Source organism: Squalius cephalus (assembly GCF_949319135.1).
Source record: "Squalius cephalus genome assembly, chromosome: 16".
In the NCBI taxonomy this organism is placed as follows: Eukaryota; Metazoa; Chordata; class Actinopteri; order Cypriniformes; family Leuciscidae; genus Squalius; species Squalius cephalus.
In genome coordinates, this window is record NC_137137.1 from 37,315,646 (window position 1) to 37,338,243 (window position 22,598).

Below are 22,598 nucleotides of genomic sequence, written 5' to 3' on the forward strand. Positions count from 1 at the left end.
AAGGTGTATTTGAAGAGTAGGAGTCAGTGATGAGAGATCTGGCAGTAAACTGAAACTCATCATGCCTCGTCTGAGTCTGTGGCGTCTGAAGAGAGAGCAGCTGTACCTGAGGAGATGTCCATGTGTGCTCCGGCCTTCCTGTGCCAGACTCCAGTGCCAGATCCCAGTGCCAGATCCCAGTCAGGCCTGTTAAACACTCCACACGGAGCAGCTCAGCTCATCCAGACCTTTTAAACGAGCAGCGTGTCCGGCAGGGTAGATAAACGCTCCATGTTTACATGATGCTGTTCTCTGTGTGGGGAAGCAGGCGTCTGACCGGCCGAGGCTTAGTCTGACCGTGAATCCTTATCCATCTGCATTCCTGCTTTTCATCATGCATATATGCATGTGTATCAACTACTAACTACAGAAGTAAAATATACACATGCTTTCTGATGGTAGAAGACCTGAGGACTGTTATAGAGACGTTTACAGTTTATACCATGGTAGCAATATATCTGCATGGTAGTCAGTGAATCTCTTTCATAATATTTACATGGAGTGTTTGGTTTGGTTTTCATTCATAAAATCCAAAATGAAAAGAGAAAAACAGCTCTAAAGTAATTTATCAAACAACAGGCATTTCCGCTGGGTTATTTAGCATATAAACCAATCAAAATAACTATATTGTGATAGACTTATATACAGGTGCTGGTAATATAATTAGAATATCATCAAAAAGTTGATTTATTTCAGTAATTCCGTTAAAAAAGTGAAACTTGTATATTATATAGACTCATTACATGCAAAGTGAGATATCTCAAGCCTTTATTTGTTATAATTTTGATGATTATGGCTTACAGCTTGTGAAAACCACAAAATCAAAATCTCAGAAAATTAGAATATTACATGAAATCACACAGTAATTACACAGTAATCCCATGGTCATTGAACCAGGTTTTGGTTATTTTGGCAGTGTGGGCCGGTGCAAATCCTGCTGGAAAATGAAGGAAGCATGAAGTGCTCTGGAAATGTCCTGGTAGACGGCTGCGTTGACTCTGGATTTAATAAAGCACAGTCAGTGGACCAAAGTCCTCTTTTCTGATGAGAGCAAATGTTGCATCTCCTTTGGAAACCAAGGTCCCAGAGTCTGGAGGAAGAATGGAGAGGCACACAATCCAAGATGCTTGAAGTCCAGTGTGAAGTTTCCACAGTCTGTGTTGGTTTGGGGAGCCATGTCATCGGCTGGTGTTGGTCCACTGTGCTGTCCACTCAACGCAGCGTCTACCAGGACGTTTCCAGAGCACTTCATGCTTCCTTCAGCAGACAAGCTTTATGGAGATGCTGACTTCATTTTCCAGCAGGATTTGCACCTGCCCACACTGCCAAAATAACCAAAACCTGGTTCAATGGGATTACTGTGTAATTACTGTGTGATTTCATGTAATATTCTAATTTTCTGAGATTTTGATTTTGTGGTTTTCACAAGCTGTAAGCTATAATCATCAAAATTATAACAAATAAAGGCTTGAGATATCTCACTTTGCATGTAATGAGTCTATATAATATACAAGTTTCACTTTTTTAATGGAATTACTGAAATAAATCAACTTTTTGATGATATTCTAATTATATGACCAGCACCTGTATATGTATACTGCACACCTCTAATTTCTTGCAAAGAAACTGATTTTTTTTTTTTTTTTTTATCCAGTGCCAGACTCTCAAGAACAAGACATTTTCCTTTGGAGGAAAGACACAGGCTTTGGCTTCCGGATCCTGGGTGGAAATGAACCCGGAGAACCGGTGAGTCCGATGATAACATCCGTACAAATAAACATGCATTGCGTTGAGTTATAGAGCTAAAAAACATGTATTTTCCTCGTCAAATAGAGCTCAAACAGTACAGCATGATTCTTTGATGACTATAGATAAATATAAATATGAATTTCTAATTTGCATGATCACAGAAAACAGAATCTGTTGCTCCTTGCACAAATAAACAGGCCAAACTGTGTATTTCTTTAATTTACTCTGTATTGGCCAATTTTAGTTTTAAAATATTGGTGATGGTATCAGTATCTCACACTTCCTGATCTATAATTTTCATTTACAATAATCAATACAAAAATTTGATATCAGAATCTTAATTTCCCAGTGATACTGGAAGTCTGTCCCAGTCAACCCAGGACAATAATGGTGTAAAATAACTATAATAATATTCTGCTACATATAATCATAAGCACAGCTGATTTGACTCATAATGGTCTGATAGTTTAATTGGAATCCCGTCTGAGGACATGATCCAGAATTCCCAGCAGGCTGTGTGTGTCGAGCTGCGGTGTGTGACTGTGATGTGTGTGTGCTCCAGATCTACATAGGGCACATCGTGAAGTTCGGCGCGGCGGACGAGGACGGCCGGCTGCGATCCGGAGACGAGCTCATCTGTGTGGACGGAACCGCTGTAGTGGGCAAATCTCATCAGCTGGTGGTGCAGCTCATGCAACAGGCGGCCAAACAGGGGCACGTCAACCTGAGCGTGCGGCGAAAGACCACTTACACAGGTGAAGCTTTCACACACACACAGCACACACTCTTCCAGCTAAGGAACCATCCTTTATTCATTAATCACTGTGGCCCTATTCAGACGCTCACTGTTTCGGGTACGACGTTGGTCTCCTGTCTCGGTGCCTGGGAGCCTGGCTAGCGCTTCCCAGCCCGCCCAGCTGGCTCACCTGTTCCATCAGAGTCGGCTATGCGATTCAGGGGCATCCAGTTCACCCATGTACTGGCGAACGGTGCTCCTGTGCTTCGGGTAGAAATCGCAGTCCTACTGGTGAAGGATGTGATGGAGCCGGTCCCTCCAGCCGATATGAAGACTGGCTTCTACAGCCCGTACTTCATTGTACCCAATGGTTGAGGCCAATCTTGGACCTGCGAGTCTTGATCAGTCCCTTCTCAGTCTGATTGCTTTGGATTGCTTCATATGAGGCCGCTTCAGCACTGGCTTCTCAACCGAGTCCCGAGAGGGCGTGGCAGCACGGCTCGTGCCGGGTTTCCATCACCCCTCAGTGTCGCCAAACCCTGACCCGTGGTCAGACCCTTCATTTCCATGGGCAGTTATTCCCCTAGAACAAGTGTCCAGGCATGCTGTTGTCTTCATGGATGCCTCTGCCACCGGCTGGAGGGCCACATACAACGGACATGCAGTTTCAGGTCTGTGGACGGGGCCTCAACTGCATTGGCACATCAACTGCCTCGAGTTGTTAACAGTACGTCTTGCGCTGGGCCGCCTCAAAACAACACTACGAGGCAAGAACGTACTGATCCGTTCGGACAGCACTGCGACCATGGCGTACATCAACCGTCAGGGTGGTCTACACTCCCGCCACATGTCGCAACTCGCCCACCATCTCCTCCTATGGAGTCAGAAGCATCTGAGGTCGCATCGTGCCATTCACATCAGGGCCACGATAGCAGGTGCTACCAGGAGAGTGGAGACTCCATCCCCAGGTGGTCCAGCTGATTTGGAGGCGCTTCGGGGCCGCACAGGTAGATCTGTTTGCCGCCCCGGACACGTCCCACTGCCAGTTGTTCTATTTCCTGTCCGAGGGCACACTCGGCACAGATGCACTGGCACACAGCTGGCCCAGGGCCCTACGCAAGTATGTGTTTCGCACAGACCTTGTGCAAAGCCAGGGAGGACGAGGAGCAGGTCTTGCTCGTTGCCCCCTATTGGCCCAACCGGACCTGGTTCCCGGAACTAGTGCTCCTCGCGTCAGCCCCTCCCTGGTCCATTCCTCTGAGAGAGGACCTGCTCTCTCAGAGACGGGGCACCCTATGGCACCCGCTTCCAGACCTCAGGAAACTCAATGTCTGGTCCCTGGATGGGACCCAGAGGTTCTGGGTGACCTACTCCAAGCGGTGATAGACACCATCACTTCTGCGAGAGCACCCTCTATGAGGCGCCTCTATGCACTGAAGTGGAACCTGTTCATTGAGTGATGTTCTTCTCACCAGAAGAACCCCCGAATTTCCTTCCTGCAAGCTGGGTTGGAGCGAGGGCTGTCTCCCTCCACCCTTAAAGTGTATGTTGCCGCTATCGCCGCACATCACGATGCAGCTGAAGTAAGTCTCAGGTAAGTCACTGGGGAAGCACGACCTGATCGTCAGGTTCCTGAGGGGGCCGGGGAGACTAAATCTGCCTCACCCTCACTCGATACCCTCTTGGGACTTATCTCTGGTGTTTACCTCACTTTAGAGACCACCCTTTGAGCCTTTGCAATCAGCTGAGTTAAAAACCAGTACTCCTGGTTGCATTGGCCTCCATCAAGAGTGTAGGGGACCTGCATGCATTTTCAGTCGGCGAATCGTGCCTAGAATTCGGCCCGGCCAACTCTCACCTTATCCTTAGACCTCGGTTGTGCCCAAGGTTGTCACCACTCCCTTCCGGGACCAGGTGGTGAACCTGCAAGCACTGCCCCTGGAGGAGGCAGACCCAGCCCTGGCTTTTCTCTGTCCCGTTCGTGCTCTGCGCCTATACGCGGACAGAACGCAAGCCTCAGGACCTCAGACCAGCTCTTCGCTCTTGAAAAACTAACTACTTCTCTCCTCTTACCTGGCTATATAGAAGAGGAGGAATGCAACATAGAGCCCCCTAGTGCATGGTAGTGAACCCTTAAAAATCACAGTAACCAAGTTCTGGGCGGTTACAACCAGGCTTGTGCACAATTCAGAATTAAATTGAGAATGACTCCTGAATTCCAATTCAATTCTTGAATTTGAATTGATGTCAAAAACAGGATCTAGAATTACAAGCGTTTTCTCCCCACAGATTTCTCTGTCCCTGTAAAGCCTGGAACACAGCAAGCCGACGCCGACGAACTAGCGCTGATGAAAGCCGACTGTGTTGACGCCTCGCATCGGGGTTAAAAGCGGCAACTGAACACACCGAGAGAACTACTGCCGACTGTCATCTAGAATGCGTGTTCTGCGCCTGCGTGTGAATGAGACAACTGTCTATTTCTGCAGATATATTCGTCTATATTCGTCATTCAAAAAGGGAAACCGACGCTGCCGGCTGCAGATACACACACCGTAAACAAAGCAGTGCGTGCTTACCGTTTTGAATATCAATCCTGCTAAACACTTTCTTTATTCCACTCCTCTCGTGTTAATATTAAAATATGCGCCAAGGAACACTCAGGTAAGATGACATATCATTAGAACAGCGTCTATCTGTACCGTTTTGACTTCTTTGCTCGCTGTTTTGCTATTATTCTCGTGCACTGCCTCATTCACTAAGCTGAACAGCCAATCAGAGTTCCCTCTTTCGCCGACGGTCCGACGCCGATTCAACATGTCGAATCGGCCGTTACAAAGCCGACGAGGACCAATTTCAGCCGACGGTGCGGAACACACTGAGAAGATTTAGTCGGCCGACGCACGGAAACTGCCCGATGGCCGACTGTCGGCTTGGTGTGTTCCAGGTATTAGAAGCACTTCCTGTCTGAATAGGGCATACAGTATGTGCTGGTTTAGCTGATGGTCTCTGATGTTTCTCTGCTGTTTCTCTGCTGTTTCTCTCCTGTTTCTCTGCTGTTTCTCTCCTGTTTCTCTGCTGTTTCTCTGCTGTTTCTCTGCTGTTTCTCTCCTGTTTCTCTGCTGTTTCTCTCCTGTTTCTCTGCTGTTTCTCTGCTGTTTCTCTGCTGTTTCTCTCCTGTTTCTCTGCTGTTTCTCTCCTGTTTCTCTGCTGTTTCTCTGCTGTTTCTCTCCTGTTTCTCTCCTGTTTCTCTGCTTTTCTCTCCTGTTTCTCTCCTGTTTCTCTGCTGTTTCTCTCCTGTTTCTCTGCTGTTTCTCTCCTGTTTCTCTCCTGTTTCTCTCCTGTTTCTCTGATGTTTCTCTGCTGTTTCTCTCCTGTTTCTCTCCTGTTTCTCTGCTGTTTCTCTCCTGTTTCTCTGCTGTTTCTCTCCTGTTTCTCTGCTTTTCTCTCCTGTTTCTCTCCTGTTTCTCTACTGTTTCTCTCCTGTTTCTCTGCTGTTTCTCTCCTGTTTCTCTGCTGTTTCTCTCCTGTTTCTCTCCTGTTTCTCTCCTGTTTCTCTGATGTTTCTCTGCTGTTTCTCTCCTGTTTCTCTCCTGTTTCTCTGCTGTTTCTCTCCTGTTTCTCTCCTGTTTCTCTGCTGTTTCTCTGCTGTTTCTCTGCTGTTTCTCTCCTGTTTCTCTGCTGTTTCTCTCCTGTTTCTCTGCTGTTTCTCTGCTGTTTCTCTCCTGTTTCTCTGCTGTTTCTCTCCTGTTTCTCTGCTTTTCTCTCCTGTTTCTCTCCTGTTTCTCTCCTGTTTCTCTCCTGTTTCTCTCCTGTTTCTTTGCTGTTTCTCTCCTGTTTCTCTGCTGTTTCTCTCCTGTTTCTCTGCTGTTTCTCTGATGTTTCTCTCCTGTTTCTCTGCTGTTTCTCTCCTGTTTCTCTGCTGTTTCTCTCCTGTTTCTCTCCTGTTTCTCTGCTGTTTCTTTGATGTTTCTCTGATGTTTCTCTGCTGTTTCTCTCCTGTTTCTCTGCTGTTTCTCTGCTGTTTCTCTCCTGTTTCTCTGCTGTTTCTCTCCTGTTTCTCTCCTGTTTCTCTGCTGTTTCTCTGCTGTTTCTCTGCTGTTTTTCTGCTGTTTCTCTCCTGTTTCTCTCCTGTTTCTCTGCTGTTTCTCTCCTGTTTCTCTCCTGTTTCTCTGCTGTTTCTCTGCTGTTTCTCTCCTGTTTCTCTCCTGTTTCTCTGCTGTTTCTCTGATGTTTCTCTGATGTTTCTCTGCTGTTTCTCTCCTGTTTCTCTCCTGTTTCTCTGATGTTTCTCTGATGGTCTCTCTGCTGGTCTCTCTGCTGTTTCTCTGCTTTTCTCTCCTGTTTCTCTGCTGTTTCTCTGCTTTTCTCTGCTGTTTCTCTGCTGTTTCTCCTGTTTCTCTGCTGTTTCTCTGCTGTTTCTCTGCTTTTCTCTGCTGTTTCGCTGCTGATTCTCTGCTGTTTCTCTGATGTTTCTCTCCTGTTTCTCTGATGTTTCTCTCCTGTTTCTCTGATGTTTCTCTGATGGTCTCTCTGATGTTTCTCTGCTGGTCTCTCTGCTGTTTCTCTGATGGTCTCTCTGCTGTTTCTCTGCTGTTTCTCTGATGGTCTCTCTGCTGTTTCTCTGCTGTTTCTCTGATGGTCTCTCTGCTGTTTCTCTCCTGTTTCTCTGCTTTTCTCTCCTGTTTCTCTCCTGTTTCCCTGATGTTTCTCTGCTGGTCTCTCTGCTGTTTCTCTGATGGTCTCTCTGCTGTTTCTCTCCTGTTTCTCTGCTTTTCTCTCCTGTTTCTCTCCTGTTTCTCTGCTGTTTATCTCCTGTTTCTCTCCGGTTTCTCTCCTGTTTCTCTGCTTTTCTCTCCTGTTTCTCTCCTGTTTCTCTGCTGTTTCTCTCCTGTTTCTCTCCTGTTTCTCTCCTGTTTCTCTCCTGTTTCTCTCCTGTTTCTCTGCTTTTCTCTCCTGTTTCTCTGCTTTTCTCTCCTGTTTCTCTGCTTTTCTCTCCTGTTTCTCTGCTGTTTCTCTAATGTTTCTCTGCTGTTTCTCTCCTGTTTCTCTCCTGTTTCTCTGCTGTTTCTCTGATGGTCTCTCTGCTGTTTCTCTCCTGTTTCTCTCCTGTTTCTCTGCTGTTTCTCTGATGGTCTCTCTGCTGTCTCTCTGCTGTTTCTCTGATGGTCTCTCTGCTGTCTCTCTGCTGTTTCTCTGATGGTCTCTCTGCTGTCTCTCTGCTGTTTCTCTGATGGTCTCTCTGCTGTTTCTCTGATGGTCTCTCTGCTGTCTCTCTGCTGTCTCTCTGCTGTTTCTCTGCTGTTTCTCTGCTTTTCTCTCCTGTTTCTCTGCTGTTTCTCTCCTGTTTCTCTGCTGTTTATCTAATGTTTCTCTGATGGTCTCTCTGCTGTTTCTCTCCTGTTTCTCTCCTGTTTCTCTGCTTTTCTCTCCTGTTTCTCTGCCTTTCTCTCCTGTTTCTCTGCTGTTTCTCTAATGTTTCTCTGATGGTCTCTCTGCTGTCTCTCTGCTGTTTCTCTGCTTTTCTCTCCTGTTTCTCTGCCTTTCTCTCCTGTTTCTCTGCTGTTTCTCTAATGTTTCTCTGATGGTCTCTCTGCTGTTTCTCTCCTGTTTCTCTGATGTTTCTCTGCTTTTCTCTGCTGTTTCTCTGCTGTTTCTCTGCTGTTTCTCTGCTGTTTCTCTCCTGTTTCTCTGATGTTTCTCTGCTTTTCTCTGCTGTTTCTCTGCTGTTTCTCTGATGTTTCTCTGATGTTTCTCTGCTTTTCTCTGCTGTTTCTCTGCTGTTTCTCTGCTGTTTCTCTGCTGTTTCTCTCCTGTTTCTCTGCTTTTCTCTGCTGTTTCTCTGCATTTTCTCTGATGTTTCTCTGATGGTCTCTCTGCTGTTTCTCTCCTGTTTCTCTGCTGTTTCTCTGCTGTTTCTCTGATGGTCTCTCTGCTGTTTCTCTCCTGTTTCTCTCCTGTTTCTCTGCTTTTCTCTCCTGTTTCTCTGCTGTTTCTCTGCTTTTCTCTCCTGTTTCTCTGCTTTTCTCTCCTGTTTCTCTGCCTTTCTCTCCTGTTTCTCTGCTGTTTCTCTAATGTTTCTCTGATGGTCTCTCTGCTGTTTCTCTGCTGTTTCTCTCCTGTTTCTCTGCTTTTCTCTGCTGTTTCTCTGATGTTTCTCTGATGTTTCTCTGATGGTCTCTCTGCTGTTTCTCTCTTGTTTCTCTCCTGTTTCTCTGCTGTTTCTCTCCTGTTTCTCTGCTTTTCTCTCCTTTTTCTCTGCTGTTTCTCTGCTTTTCTCTCCTGTTTCTCTGATGGTCTCTCTGCTGTTTCTCTGCTGTTTCTCTCCTGTTTCTCTGATGGTCTCTCTGCTGTTTCTCTCCTGTTTCTCTGCTGTTTCTCTCCTGTTTCTCTGCTGTTTCTCTCCTGTTTCTCTGCTTTTCTCTGCTGTTTCTCTCCTGTTTCTCTGATGGTCTCTCTGCTTTTCTCTCCTGTTTCTCTGATGTTTCTCTCCTGTTTCTCTGCTGTTTCTCTGCTTTTCTCTCCTGTTTCTCTGCTGTTTCTCTCCTGTTTCTCTGCTTTTCTCTGCTGTTTCTCTCCTGTTTCTCTGCTTTTCTCTGCTGTTTCTCTGCTTTTCTCTGCTGTTTCTCTCCTGTTTCTCTGCTTTTCTCTGCTGTTTCTCTGCTGTTTCTCTCCTGTTTCTCTCCTGTTTCTCTGCTGTTTCTCTCCTGTTTCTCTGCTGTTTCTCTGCTGTTTCTCTCCTGTTTCTCTGCTGTTTCTCTGCTGTTTCTCTGCTGTTTCTCTCCTGTTTCTCTGCTGTTTCTCTGCTGTTTCTCTCCTGTTTCTCTCCTGTTTCTCTGCTGTTTCTCTCCTGTTTCTCTGCTGTTTCTCTCCTGTTTCTCTGCTGTTTCTCTCCTGTTTCTCTCCTGTTTCTCTCCTGTTTCTCTGATGTTTCTCTGCTGTTTCTCTCCTGTTTCTCTCCTGTTTCTCTGCTGTTTCTCTCCTGTTTCTCTCCTGTTTCTCTGCTGTTTCTCTGCTGTTTCTCTGCTGTTTCTCTCCTGTTTCTCTGCTGTTTCTCTCCTGTTTCTCTGCTGTTTCTCTGCTGTTTCTCTCCTGTTTCTCTGCTGTTTCTCTCCTGTTTCTCTGCTTTTCTCTCCTGTTTCTCTCCTGTTTCTCTCCTGTTTCTCTCCTGTTTCTCTGCTGTTTCTCTCCTGTTTCTCTCCTGTTTCTCTCCTGTTTCTCTGCTGTTTCTCTGATGTTTCTCTCCTGTTTCTCTGCTGTTTCTCTCCTGTTTCTCTCCTGTTTCTCTGCTGTTTCTCTCCTGTTTCTCTCCTGTTTCTCTGCTGTTTCTTTGATGTTTCTCTGATGTTTCTCTGCTGTTTCTCTCCTGTTTCTCTGCTGTTTCTCTGCTGTTTCTCTCCTGTTTCTCTGCTGTTTCTCTCCTGTTTCTCTCCTGTTTCTCTGCTGTTTCTCTGCTGTTTTTCTGCTGTTTCTCTCCTGTTTCTCTCCTGTTTCTCTGCTGTTTCTCTCCTGTTTCTCTCCTGTTTCTCTGCTGTTTCTCTGCTGTTTCTCTCCTGTTTCTCTCCTGTTTCTCTGCTGTTTCTCTGATGTTTCTCTGATGTTTCTCTGCTGTTTCTCTCCTGTTTCTCTCCTGTTTCTCTGATGTTTCTCTGATGGTCTCTCTGCTGGTCTCTCTGCTGTTTCTCTGCTTTTCTCTCCTGTTTCTCTGCTGTTTCTCTGCTTTTCTCTGCTGTTTCTCTGCTGTTTCTCCTGTTTCTCTGCTGTTTCTCTGCTGTTTCTCTGCTTTTCTCTGCTGTTTCGCTGCTGATTCTCTGCTGTTTCTCTGATGTTTCTCTCCTGTTTCTCTTATGTTTCTCTCCTGTTTCTCTGATGTTTCTCTGATGGTCTCTCTGATGTTTCTCTGCTGGTCTCTCTGCTGTTTCTCTGATGGTCTCTCTGCTGTTTCTCTGCTGTTTCTCTGATGGTCTCTCTGCTGTTTCTCTGCTGTTTCTCTGATGGTCTCTCTGCTGTTTCTCTCCTGTTTCTCTGCTTTTCTCTCCTGTTTCTCTCCTGTTTCCCTGATGTTTCTCTGCTGGTCTCTCTGCTGTTTCTCTGATGGTCTCTCTGCTGTTTCTCTCCTGTTTCTCTGCTTTTCTCTCCTGTTTCTCTCCTGTTTCTCTGCTGTTTATCTCCTGTTTCTCTCTGGTTTCTCTCCTGTTTCTCTGCTTTTCTCTCCTGTTTCTCTCCTGTTTCTCTGCTGTTTCTCTCCTGTTTCTCTCCTGTTTCTCTCCTGTTTCTCTGCTTTTCTCTCCTGTTTCTCTGCTTTTCTCTCCTGTTTCTCTGCTTTTCTCTCCTGTTTCTCTGCTGTTTCTCTAATGTTTCTCTGCTGTTTCTCTCCTGTTTCTCTCCTGTTTCTCTGCTGTTTCTCTGATGGTCTCTCTGCTGTCTCTCTGCTGTTTCTCTGATGGTCTCTCTGCTGTCTCTCTGCTGTTTCTCTGATGGTCTCTCTGCTGTCTCTCTGCTGTTTCTCTGATGGTCTCTCTGCTGTCTCTCTGCTGTTTCTCTGATGGTCTCTCTGCTGTCTCTCTGCTGTCTCTCTGCTGTTTCTCTGCTGTTTCTCTGCTTTTCTCTCCTGTTTCTCTGCTGTTTCTCTCCTGTTTCTCTGCTGTTTATCTAATGTTTCTCTGATGGTCTCTCTGCTGTTTCTCTCCTGTTTCTCTCCTGTTTCTCTGCTTTTCTCTCCTGTTTCTCTGCCTTTCTCTCCTGTTTCTCTGCTGTTTCTCTAATGTTTCTCTGATGGTCTCTCTGCTGTCTCTCTGCTGTTTCTCTGCTTTTCTCTCCTGTTTCTCTGCCTTTCTCTCCTGTTTCTCTGCTGTTTCTCTAATGTTTCTCTGATGGTCTCTCTGCTGTTTCTCTCCTGTTTCTCTGATGTTTCTCTGCTTTTCTCTGCTGTTTCTCTGCTGTTTCTCTGCTGTTTCTCTGCTGTTTCTCTCCTGTTTCTCTGATGTTTCTCTGCTTTTCTCTGCTGTTTCTCTGCTGTTTCTCTGATGTTTCTCTGATGTTTCTCTGCTTTTCTCTGCTGTTTCTCTGCTGTTTCTCTGCTGTTTCTCTGCTGTTTCTCTCCTGTTTCTCTGCTTTTCTCTGCTGTTTCTCTGCATTTTCTCTGATGTTTCTCTGATGGTCTCTCTGCTGTTTCTCTCCTGTTTCTCTGCTGTTTCTCTGCTGTTTCTCTGATGGTCTCTCTGCTGTTTCTCTCCTGTTTCTCTCCTGTTTCTCTGCTTTTCTCTCCTGTTTCTCTGCTGTTTCTCTGCTTTTCTCTCCTGTTTCTCTGCTTTTCTCTCCTGTTTCTCTGCCTTTCTCTCCTGTTTCTCTGCTGTTTCTCTAATGTTTCTCTGATGGTCTCTCTGCTGTTTCTCTGCTGTTTCTCTCCTGTTTCTCTGCTTTTCTCTGCTGTTTCTCTGATGTTTCTCTGATGTTTCTCTGATGGTCTCTCTGCTGTTTCTCTCTTGTTTCTCTCCTGTTTCTCTGCTGTTTCTCTCCTGTTTCTCTGCTTTTCTCTCCTGTTTCTCTGCTGTTTCTCTGCTTTTCTCTCCTGTTTCTCTGATGGTCTCTCTGCTGTTTCTCTGCTGTTTCTCTCCTGTTTCTCTGATGGTCTCTCTGCTGTTTCTCTCCTGTTTCTCTGCTGTTTCTCTCCTGTTTCTCTGCTGTTTCTCTCCTGTTTCTCTGCTTTTCTCTGCTGTTTCTCTCCTGTTTCTCTGATGGTCTCTCTGCTTTTCTCTCCTGTTTCTCTGATGTTTCTCTCCTGTTTCTCTGCTGTTTCTCTGCTTTTCTCTCCTGTTTCTCTGCTGTTTCTCTCCTGTTTCTCTGCTTTTCTCTGCTGTTTCTCTCCTGTTTCTCTGCTTTTCTCTGCTGTTTCTCTGCTTTTCTCTGCTGTTTCTCTCCTGTTTCTCTGCTTTTCTCTGCTGTTTCTCTGCTGTTTCTCTCCTGTTTCTCTCCTGTTTCTCTGCTGTTTCTCTCCTGTTTCTCTGCTGTTTCTCTGCTGTTTCTCTCCTGTTTCTCTGCTGTTTCTCTGCTGTTTCTCTGCTGTTTCTCTCCTGTTTCTCTCCTGTTTCTCTGCTGTTTCTCTCCTGTTTCTCTGCTGTTTCTCTCCTGTTTCTCTGCTGTTTCTCTCCTGTTTCTCTGCTGTTTCTCTCCTGTTTCTCTGCTGTTTCTCTCCTGTTTCTCTGCTTTTCTCTGCTGTTTCTCTCCTGTTTCTCTGATGGTCTCTCTGCTTTTCTCTCCTGTTTCTCTGATGTTTCTCTGATGTTTCTCTCCTGTTTCTCTGCTGTTTCTCTGCTTTTCTCTCCTGTTTCTCTGCTGTTTCTCTGCTTTTCTCTGCTGTTTCTCTCCTGTTTCTCTGATGGTCTCTCTGATGTCTTCTCTGTCTGCAGGTTATAAGGGCGAGGGGGACGTTCCCCCGTCTCCGGCCTCCTCTCACCACAGCAGCACACAGGCTCCGTCGCTCACCGAGGAGAAGCGCACGCCTCAGGGCAGCCAGAACTCGCTGAACACCGTGAGCTCGGGCTCTGGCAGCACCAGTGGCATCGGCAGTGGTGGTGGAGGGGGCAGTGGGAGCACGGTCACGGCCCTGCAACCCTACGACGTGGAGATCCAGCGCGCCGAGAGCGAGGGCTTCGGCTTCGTCATCGTGTCCTCCGTGTCCAGGCCTGATGCCAACACCACCTTCGGTGAGATCCTTCACTCCATCAGGGATGTCACAATCACGGTTGACACTCAGAAGCTTCCAGAATACACTCGGGATGCCCTCCTGTTTTAAAAACACAGACTATATAGTTATTTTATTCATCCTCTAATCTTGTGTTGTCTGAGAATAAGACAAATAGCATTCCAGTTGGGGCTGTGAAGGGGCATGTAATTCACTGTTTAATGCGAGTCACTGTTTTGAGTCTGAACGAGGGAGATCTCAGTCGTGAACGAATTGAATGAACTGGTACATGTTGTTTGTGAATGAAATGAATGAGAATGTACCGGGTCATTTATCATGTGAGTCAATCTCAGCAGAAAGCGGATGCAAAGCGCAGGGATCCGTACTGTGCACATACGCTTCTTTATATATTCATATTTAACATACAGAACATTACTCGCTGACACTTTATTTCGATAGTCCACTTTAGACATTCTACTACCTATAAGTAACTTTTCAACTACATGTCAACTAACTCTCATTAGTGTATTAGTAGACTGTTAGTTTAGGGTTAGGTGTTAGTGTTCGGGTTAGTAGAGTTAGTTGACTTGTAGTTGTAAAGTTACTTATAGTTAGTAGAATGTCTAAAGTGGACTATAGAAATAAAGTGTTACCCATTACTCCACGTTTAACATAATCCCAGATTTATGAATGTGTAAATGTCTGACCAAACAATTAAAATGTTAACTATGCAAAAAAAAAAAACAACCTTACTTTGGTCATCTGAACCACTTATTTAGACTTATTTTATTCATTTACTGAGTAGATTAGGCACATATTTTAATAAAGCCAGATCAGTTTTTTTGTAACAAGTAAATACGTTCGTTGACTTAAGACATAACACATAAGACACTCTTTTTCACCACTTTCGTAATATGAAGAAATGGTCACTGAACGAATAATTTTGGTGTACAAACTGAAAATGAACGAATCTCTTGAAAGAATCAACATTTCCTCCACTAACATGGTCACAGTGGTTTCATCCTGCTGACGCTGTCATGTAAATGTGGGCTGATTGTTCTTCTTTTTCTGTCTCTCGGACCTCAGCTGGAAACACATGCGTGTCCATGCCTCATAAAATCGGTCGTATCATCGAGTTCAGTCCGGCGGACCGCTGTGGAAAGCTGAAGGTGGGCGATCGGATCCTAGCGGTCAACAGCTGCTCCATCACCAACAAATCACACTCCGACATCGTCAACCTGATCAAAGAGGCGGGTCACGCGGTCACGCTGCGCATCATCCCCGGAGACGGTGAGCTGGCACTGGGTCACGCTCCTGTCAATCATCTCCAGCGGGGAATCAGACCCTGCGATTCACTCACTGTCTTCGTAATGGTTGCACATTCACATCAGTCTAATAGCAGTTTTCTCCAATCATAATTACTTGAGGATTCTAGCATGGGTTTACAGGTTTATACTAAAGCAGGTTTACGCTCTTGTTCCTTAAAATTACTCATACATTTCTCTGATGGTCACGATATAAGCACATTTTGAAGTGCCGGCTGCCTGACGTGGGTATATTCTGAACACACACATAAACACACACACACACTTCAGATGACAGGAGCTTTACCCTTCATCATGTGAGAGAGGAAGAGGAAGGGCGGCGCTCAACAGATACTTGGGATTGAGTTTCGATATCATGCTTTCTACCAGATGTTATGAGAACTGTCCACATGGTGGCGCTGAAATAAATACATGTACTTTTGTTCCTCTATTTTAAGTGTTTTATGGCCTAGAATCTGAATCCAGAGATTATTCAGTTTAACTTTATGGAGAATGTTGATATGTAGAAATCTCGACTAGTAAATATTAAGTCAGTGTTGGAAACACTGATGTAAAGCGTTGATCATCTTCAGGAACGGCTGCGAGCGACTGAGTGATCTGTGTATTTTGGGCGCCTGGTCACTTCAAAACTTGGACGATCTGAAAACACGTCAAATTTTCTTCAGTTTCTGAAGCGATAACTTGAGAAATCCTGCAAAGCTGTGCAGCTGCAGTCATGAAGCTGAAGTTGATCAACAGCACAGATGATTTCAAGCTGTAATTCATGCATTCAAAACATTACAACTGTTTCTCTCTGACCGAATAGAGACGTCTAATGCCTCATTACTGACCAACGCAGAGAAGATCGCCACCATCACAACTACACACTCGCCTCAGAGCAGCACAGAGCCCAGGTGACACACACACTCACACACACACACTCACACACACACACACACACACACACACACACTGATTTAGTAATGATATTCATAATCACAAAACAAAACATTTTGACAGGTGAACATCAGTCACATGATCTTTCGTTCTGCTTGACCAACAGGAATAACAAACCCAAACCGGCGCTGACTCAGCCGCCAGCCTACAGTCAGGTGAGCGCGTGACCTCTGACCTCAACACACACCGCTGCGTTTAGTGTTTCGGTCAGTTCTCAGGTTTACAGTATGAACGTGAAGAGTCTTTCTGGGAACGCTTTACAGTAATATCTCAGTTGTTTACATTAGTTAATACATAATTAACATGCAATATATTTTACAGCATTTACTGATCTTTGTCGTGTTTGTTAATAAAAGTACAGTTGTTCATTAGTAATGTTGACAGATGCACATGATACAGCCATATAACATTATTGACAGCACATCATTTGGCATAAATACACAGGTCAAACATTTGTTTTTAATTCACAAGCAGATGAGCATTCATCATATATAATTTGAGAATTACTTAAACTTCCCAAATGCACAAACTCAAAGTTCGATCAGGTATTTTTGCTGCACGTGTGTGTTCTGATGTCAGTGTTTATAACAGTTTATACATGCAGCAATGCAAGAAACATGAGATCACTCGGGTCTACAGCTGCAAGCAAAATTATTCACCCCCCACTGCAAATCAGGGTTTTTGGCAAAATTGTAAGACTCAGCTGTTTGCAATGAACAAATCAAACAAAAGTAATTGAAATAACTCAACAGATGTTTCAAGTGGTTTCCCCAAATTCAACTGAAAATGCAACTTTTAATGACTTCTGCAGTCTCAGAATGATTCAGCCCCCTGAATACAGCACAAACAGCCCAGATCTGCAGAACAGCTGTTGTCTCACTAATCAAGGGCTTCATTAGCGGCACCAGGTGTGCTTGAGCTAGAACACACGACACATCTGAACTGGCGAGGTTTGTGGAGTCAAAGGAAGAGTTTGTTGTCAAAACTCAGAAGTCAAAAGAATGGTCCAAAAAGTTAAGAGAAGTTTTCATCCCCTTCACAAACAAGGAACAGGATACAGAAAGATAGCGAAGACACTAAATGTTCCTAGAGACACCAAAGTTCAAAGTTAGAGGAACAGTGGTTACACTCCCTGGACGGGGCAGAAGGAGGAACGGTCAACGGTTCAGGAAAGCCCTGGAGTGACTGCAGAAGACCTGAGGTTTCAGACGCACAGTACAGCGCGTACTGAACACATGCCAGAACTCCAGGACTACACCGCTACTGACCCCAAAGAAGAAGAAAAGTGTTCAAAATCATACAAATAAGCCACGGAAGTTTTGGGATTCTGGGAAGTGAAGTGATGAAACAAAACTGGAGCTGTTCGTCCCTGTGGATCATCGGTGTGTCTTGAGGAGGAATGAAGCGTATGCTGTGAAGAACTCTGTCTACAGTTCAGCATGAGGAGCTCGTGATGCTCTCGCTGATGGATATCCTCCGGCTCTGGAAACCTGCAGCGTGAGGAAGGAGAGATGGAGTCACTGAAGTATCAGGAGATCCTGGGAGAAAACATCATGCCGTCAGTGAGGAAGATGAAGCTTGGACCTTCAACAGGACAATGATCCCAAGCATTCCTCAGAGTCCAGCAAGGCTTGGTTGCAGAAGAAGTCCTGGGATATACAGTCACATGACTCGAACCCCAGAGAACATCTCTGGTGGGATTTGAAGGCGGTTGCAGAACGCAAACCCAGGAATATTCCTGAACTGGAATATAGTTGCTCAGATTCCTGAGAAACAGAATCTGCTGTCTGTTATACATCTCGTCTTCAGCTCATATCAGCAAAAGGCTGTTCTACTGAGCGCTGAAGATGCTTACCATGAAGGGGCTGAATCGTTTTGAGACTGCAGAAGTCATTAAAAGTTGCATTTTCAGCTGAATTTGGGGAAACCACTTGAAACATTTGTTTTGTTGAGCTATTTCAATTACTTTTGTTTGATTTGTTCATTGCAAACAGCCGACAGTCTGTACATATTGCCAATAAACCTGATTTGCAGTGGGGGTTGAATAATTTCGCTTGCAACTGTATTTCTCCATTTGATCACACTGAGAAACATCTTAGCCATTCAATATATATCAAATAAAAAATGAAGAAAAATTATTTTCTTTACACCTCTCAACCCCCCATTAATAGTAAACTATAATAAAGTGTGCTGTGACTGATGTAGTTACCTTATAACACTGTGTTTTCCTGGGTAAGTACACTGTGTGGCAGGTGTGTGTGGTGATCTTGATGATGTGTGTTTAGGAGGCAGAGTTTTATTCAGTGGATCTGGAGAGGGAGAGTAAAGGCTTCGGCTTCAGTCTGAGAGGGGGGAAGGAGTACAACATGGATCTGTACGTGCTGAGATTGGCTGAGGACGGAGCAGCCACCAGGAACGGCAAGATGAGGGTAGGAGACACACACGGGAGCGATGCTTTCACATCGAGACGAGTAACACAATCCTCCATCTTTATCTTAGATAGGATGCGCTTCGCCATCATGTGTTCAGAATCTGTCTGCTCGTCTCTCCTCCTCTTTCTACTCTCTAACTATTCCTCTCAGTCTGTCACTTGGATTTTGAATGATACTTACTGTTTAGTAAAATGACAAAGTATTTAGGTGATAACATTAATTGAGAAAAACTGTAATGGAGGCAGTTCAACTTCTTCTATACAAGCTGATGATATGAAGAGTGCGAAATCATTAGTTCCCCAGTTAGTCCACTGTTACTCTGGAGATTTGTTTCTTCTCAGAGTGTTAATGCAATCCTCTAACTCCTCAGTGACCGACTGATCTTTATCATACCTAACTCTGAAAGATCCGCTCCATTGCTTTACGATCTCCTGACAAACTGCTCTACTAAGCATCATTGTTGGAAGTAACCCCGGTTGATGAATACACATTACAGATACCCCTTTTCCACCAAAAAAGAACTGGTTCGGAACTGGTGCTGGTTCAAAGTTGGTTCAACTTGCGAACCTTCTCAGAACCTGTTTGTTTTTCCACTGACTAGAGAGCCCAGCGAACGACGTCGTTACATCACTGTGTGCGTTGCCTAGGGGTTGCACGACTACTGATTTCTGCTAGTCGATTTCTTATCAAAACAATACTCGAGTTACTCGACTACTCGTCGTTCATGCTACTGTAAATGAAATAGCTAGATCTTATCAATAAACATTTATTAATTCATAGCCTAATGCAACAATTACATAAGTAAACTCTCAAAACATTATAATTATGACATTTCATTTTTAAATTTTCATGTAACAGTCTAAAGCCAAATAAATAGCCGTTCTTGCCTTTCATTTCAGACGTCTGCTTCTAGGGGCCGTCACATATCGCGTATTTTCCGCGCTCAAGGTCGTTATTTCAAATGTAGGCGCGCGGTGAGCGCGCTCATAATGAAAGAAACATGGTGCGCTAGTTTTTCCAGGCGGGTTTTTCCTTCTCATCTCCAGAAATATATCTAGTAGTAAAGCTAATGCAAGGGCTAGAAATAAATGAATCCTTTGCTGAATAATAACTTCTTCGTCGTCATCATGGAGAGCGCAGTTTGGTTGCATAGCGACGACAGACGCCATGGGAGCGCAAGCGCTTGTAGGAGACAGCGGCACGGCCACGCGCGCTTTCCACACGTTTTTAGACGCAATATGTGAACGGCCTCTTGCAGAGTTGGCCAATTACAATATTTTTGTCATCCTTGATGAAATACTTCCACACATCTGACGTGTGGTGTCTGTTGGTGACGTTCGCAATTTTTAATTCATTTATGGTTAATGGACGCTCGAGTAGTCGATTGTTTCCGACAGCGTCGACTAGTGGTTGAAGTAGTCGATCTATCGACTACTCGACTAGTCTATGCAAGCCCTAGCGTTGCCATACGTCTTAGCTTTCCCAGAAACGCTTGCGCCAACTTCAAGCATAACAATTAAAATGGCGGACTACATCGTCTTTCTGCAAATGTTTCTCCTGGCTTTGCGATCCTATATTGGGGTCAGAAGAAGACGTTTAGAACACATTTGTGCTGCTCGTCTGGATTACTGTAGACCAGAGGTCTTCAATCCTGCTCCTGGAGGGCCACTGTCCTGCAGAGTTCAGCACTCCTGCCTTTGAATACTCAAGCGATTCTGAAGAGCTAGATGAGCTGATTCAGGTGTGTTTTATTAGGGTTGGAACTAAACTTGGCAGGACAGTGGCCCTCCAGGAGCAGGACTGAAGACCTCTGCTACAGACGGAGGTTACGTTCGAGAAGAAGTCAGACAATAACCCCGCCCCAGCCCCCGACGTAAGCATGACGTGGTAAAAGAACGGTTCTAGTCCAGCAAAGAGTTGGTGCCGCTTTGGAACCAATTTTCCTGGCCGAGAACCGGTTCTTTGGCTGTCGAAACACAAAGAACTGGTTCGCGAGTAGGCACCGGCTCCGAACCGGCACCAGCACCGCCTTGGTGGAAAAGGGGTATAAGAGACTGATCAACATACTGACAGTTTCCATTGGTTAATGCTGATCTAAAATCAGGGCTCCCAAAATACATGTTTCCATTTCCTCCTCTACACTGAGAACAGCAGCAAACCTTCAGTGCACCGCAAGGCGTTCAGTTCAGGACTCACTAACCAGTCTATGTTCACAACTTTAATAACATTTTCATGAAGCTCCCAGTTGTTGATGTTCTTCTTGATGCTCCCATGAGCTCATTCTGGTGCCCGCCTGCTTTCAGGTCGGTGATGAAATTCTGGAGATCAACGGTGAAACTACAAAAAATATGAATCATTCCCGCGCCATCGAGTTGATCAAGACCGGAGGAAGACGAGCTCGCCTGGTGCTGAAGAGAGGAGATGGATCCGTCCCAGAGTACGGTGCGTAACAAACCATGCGGGAAATCTTCAGCATTCATGTCTTTATCTGTCCTGAACTGCCTTCTCTTCTTGTTCTCCACTGTTAAATCGGTACTTCTTGGTGATCAATAAGCCTCTATTGAGAAGTCTGAAGTTAAGACTTGAATATGAGACACATTCACATTACAGAATTCATTATTCAGATCAGCTCAGCTCAGTGTTGATTCAGTTCAGTAACTGTGTAAAGGTCATTTAATTACCTTTATTTAACCAGGAGAGAAGACTCACTGAGATTAAAGTCTCTTTTACAGGAGCTCATTTTATTATGAAATGAGCTCAATTCAGCTATACAGAAGACTATAGTGTCACTTTAAGTCAGTCATATGTTGATTCATTTCAGTTCAGTAATAGTGTTGATGTTGCAAAAGTCGATTCAGCTGTAAAGTGCCATTAATCCGATGGATTGAGTTCTAGTTTTGTTCTCAGCCGGTAAAAGAGTCAGTGCAGATGGGTAATATCACTGAGCATCCAGTGATTGCTGCAGTGATGTGGAGAGTGAGCTCTTATGAACTCTTCAGTCAGTGTTTCTCCTGATTCACCCCTGTTTCTCTCTCTGTTCTCTGCTGGGCTCAGCTATGATGGGTCCGCATCTCGCTGCCTGTCTGAGGAATGATAAGTTGGGCGAGCCCTGCTACTACCTTATGGGTCAAAACCAAGCCACGGTTTGTAAAGCACAGTGTGTGTCAACCCTTCCCATCACCCACAAGTGTGTGTTGTTCCCTCACCCGCCCTCATGCCACGCTTTCATCCCGCTGACCTATGACCCCATGCTCAATGGATTCATATTCCCGATGGATGATGCTCGGATGCATGCGTGATGCTGTCATGTTGTTGTTTCTGTTAATGGCTGATAACAGATGGGTGAATGTGACGAAAGCTGTCAAAAGCCTGTCCGTATCCCGTTTTTTAAAATCAGACGAATAAAAAAAAAATCTGATTTTGCTTAAAGAAAACTAAGCCTATTTTTTGGACCAATAATGTTTTTTTTTTCTTTGTGACATCTATTATGTTTCCATCACCCTATTATTATGTGAATTATGGAACATTGGTGGAGGGAAACACCAAGACAAATTCTAAAAATGTCCATAAAAACTTTCTTTCCAAAACTTCTCAACTATGACCAAAACCTCCCGATGACCCTCGCGTTCAGGAAGGGTTACGGAGGGAGCAGGTGACATCTTGTTTTCCAGGGGTGTCCTAAAACCCTTCATCCACCTAATTATATTAAAGTGCCCCTATTATGCTGTTTTAAAGGCTGCTAATGTTGTTTTGGCGTCTCCTACAATAGATCCACATTCATCCATGATCAAAAACACTGTAATGTCCTCATGATCTCCACTGCAGCGTCAGCTCTTTCCTCTCAGTGTCTGAAACACTTCCATCAAAGATTCAGTCTCTCTAAACCCCGCCTCTCTGAGAGATGCTCTGCTGTGATTGGTCAGAAAGCAAACGCTCATTATAATATCTGAATTTCAACTCTTGACACAGTGATACGAACAGTAACGATGCCGTGGGTTTTACCGTATCAATCTCATTAAAGTGGATTTGCTTTGGCAGCAGAAAACAGCCTTTCTTTTTTTTACTATCTGTATGTGAATAAGTGAATGTTTATGTCAAAGTTTGTGTTGTTATAACATGTCGTCTTTATGTAATCTAAAAAGCAATAAAAAAAAGAAAACAGCGTCTTCTCGACATGAACAACACGACCCAAACTCTCCCAGTCTCAGATACACTACAGTGTTTGAGGGCGGAGCTAAGAGACGCTGTTCAGCCAATCAACACCAGAGGAGGGCATTATGCTAATTAGTTACAAACCTCCGCAGGTTCAGCAGGAAGAGAGACTGAATTACTGACGACTCGTTTCAGTTCAGAATCGATTCTTTCTTTAAGGAGACAAAAACTCCATTTATCTACACTTTGATCTTTGAATTTTTGCACTTTTTACATTCATAAACAGTTTTATTGCACACTGCATGAAAGATAATATTTGAAAAAAACATATTAGGGGTACTTTAAAACATGATCACATTTGGGAAATGCCTGAAAGTGTCCGGCACTGTATATCTGTGTGACAATAATAAGGACGCAAGGCTTTTGGAGCAAATATCCGTTGGTGATGCCTCCAAATTGTATCATTTGATGATTTGAGTCACTTAAATTACTCCTCACTGATTGTGCCTCTCACGTGTCTGAAAGTGGTATGCTTGAGTAGGAGAGAT

At 44.6% G+C, this 22,598-nt stretch overlaps 1 protein-coding gene across 7 annotated transcripts in view; it reads left to right on the plus strand.

Annotated features, from left to right (window-relative positions):
- magi1a (membrane associated guanylate kinase, WW and PDZ domain containing 1a) overlaps positions 1-22,598 on the plus strand; it is a 107,928-nt gene that overhangs the window by 81,643 nt on the left and 3,687 nt on the right. For all 7 annotated transcript variants that reach the window (XM_079897617.1, XM_079897613.1, XM_079897612.1 and 4 more), the window contains exons 14-21: positions 1,694-1,785; positions 2,351-2,543; positions 12,931-13,227; positions 14,292-14,495; positions 15,336-15,423; positions 15,573-15,621; positions 17,752-17,895; positions 20,202-20,340. In XM_079897617.1, the coding sequence (XP_079753743.1) occupies positions 1,694-1,785; positions 2,351-2,543; positions 12,931-13,227; positions 14,292-14,495; positions 15,336-15,423; positions 15,573-15,621; positions 17,752-17,895; positions 20,202-20,340 (1,206 nt within the window). The remainder of the gene's footprint in view (positions 1-1,693; positions 1,786-2,350; positions 2,544-12,930; positions 13,228-14,291; positions 14,496-15,335; positions 15,424-15,572; positions 15,622-17,751; positions 17,896-20,201; positions 20,341-22,598) is intronic.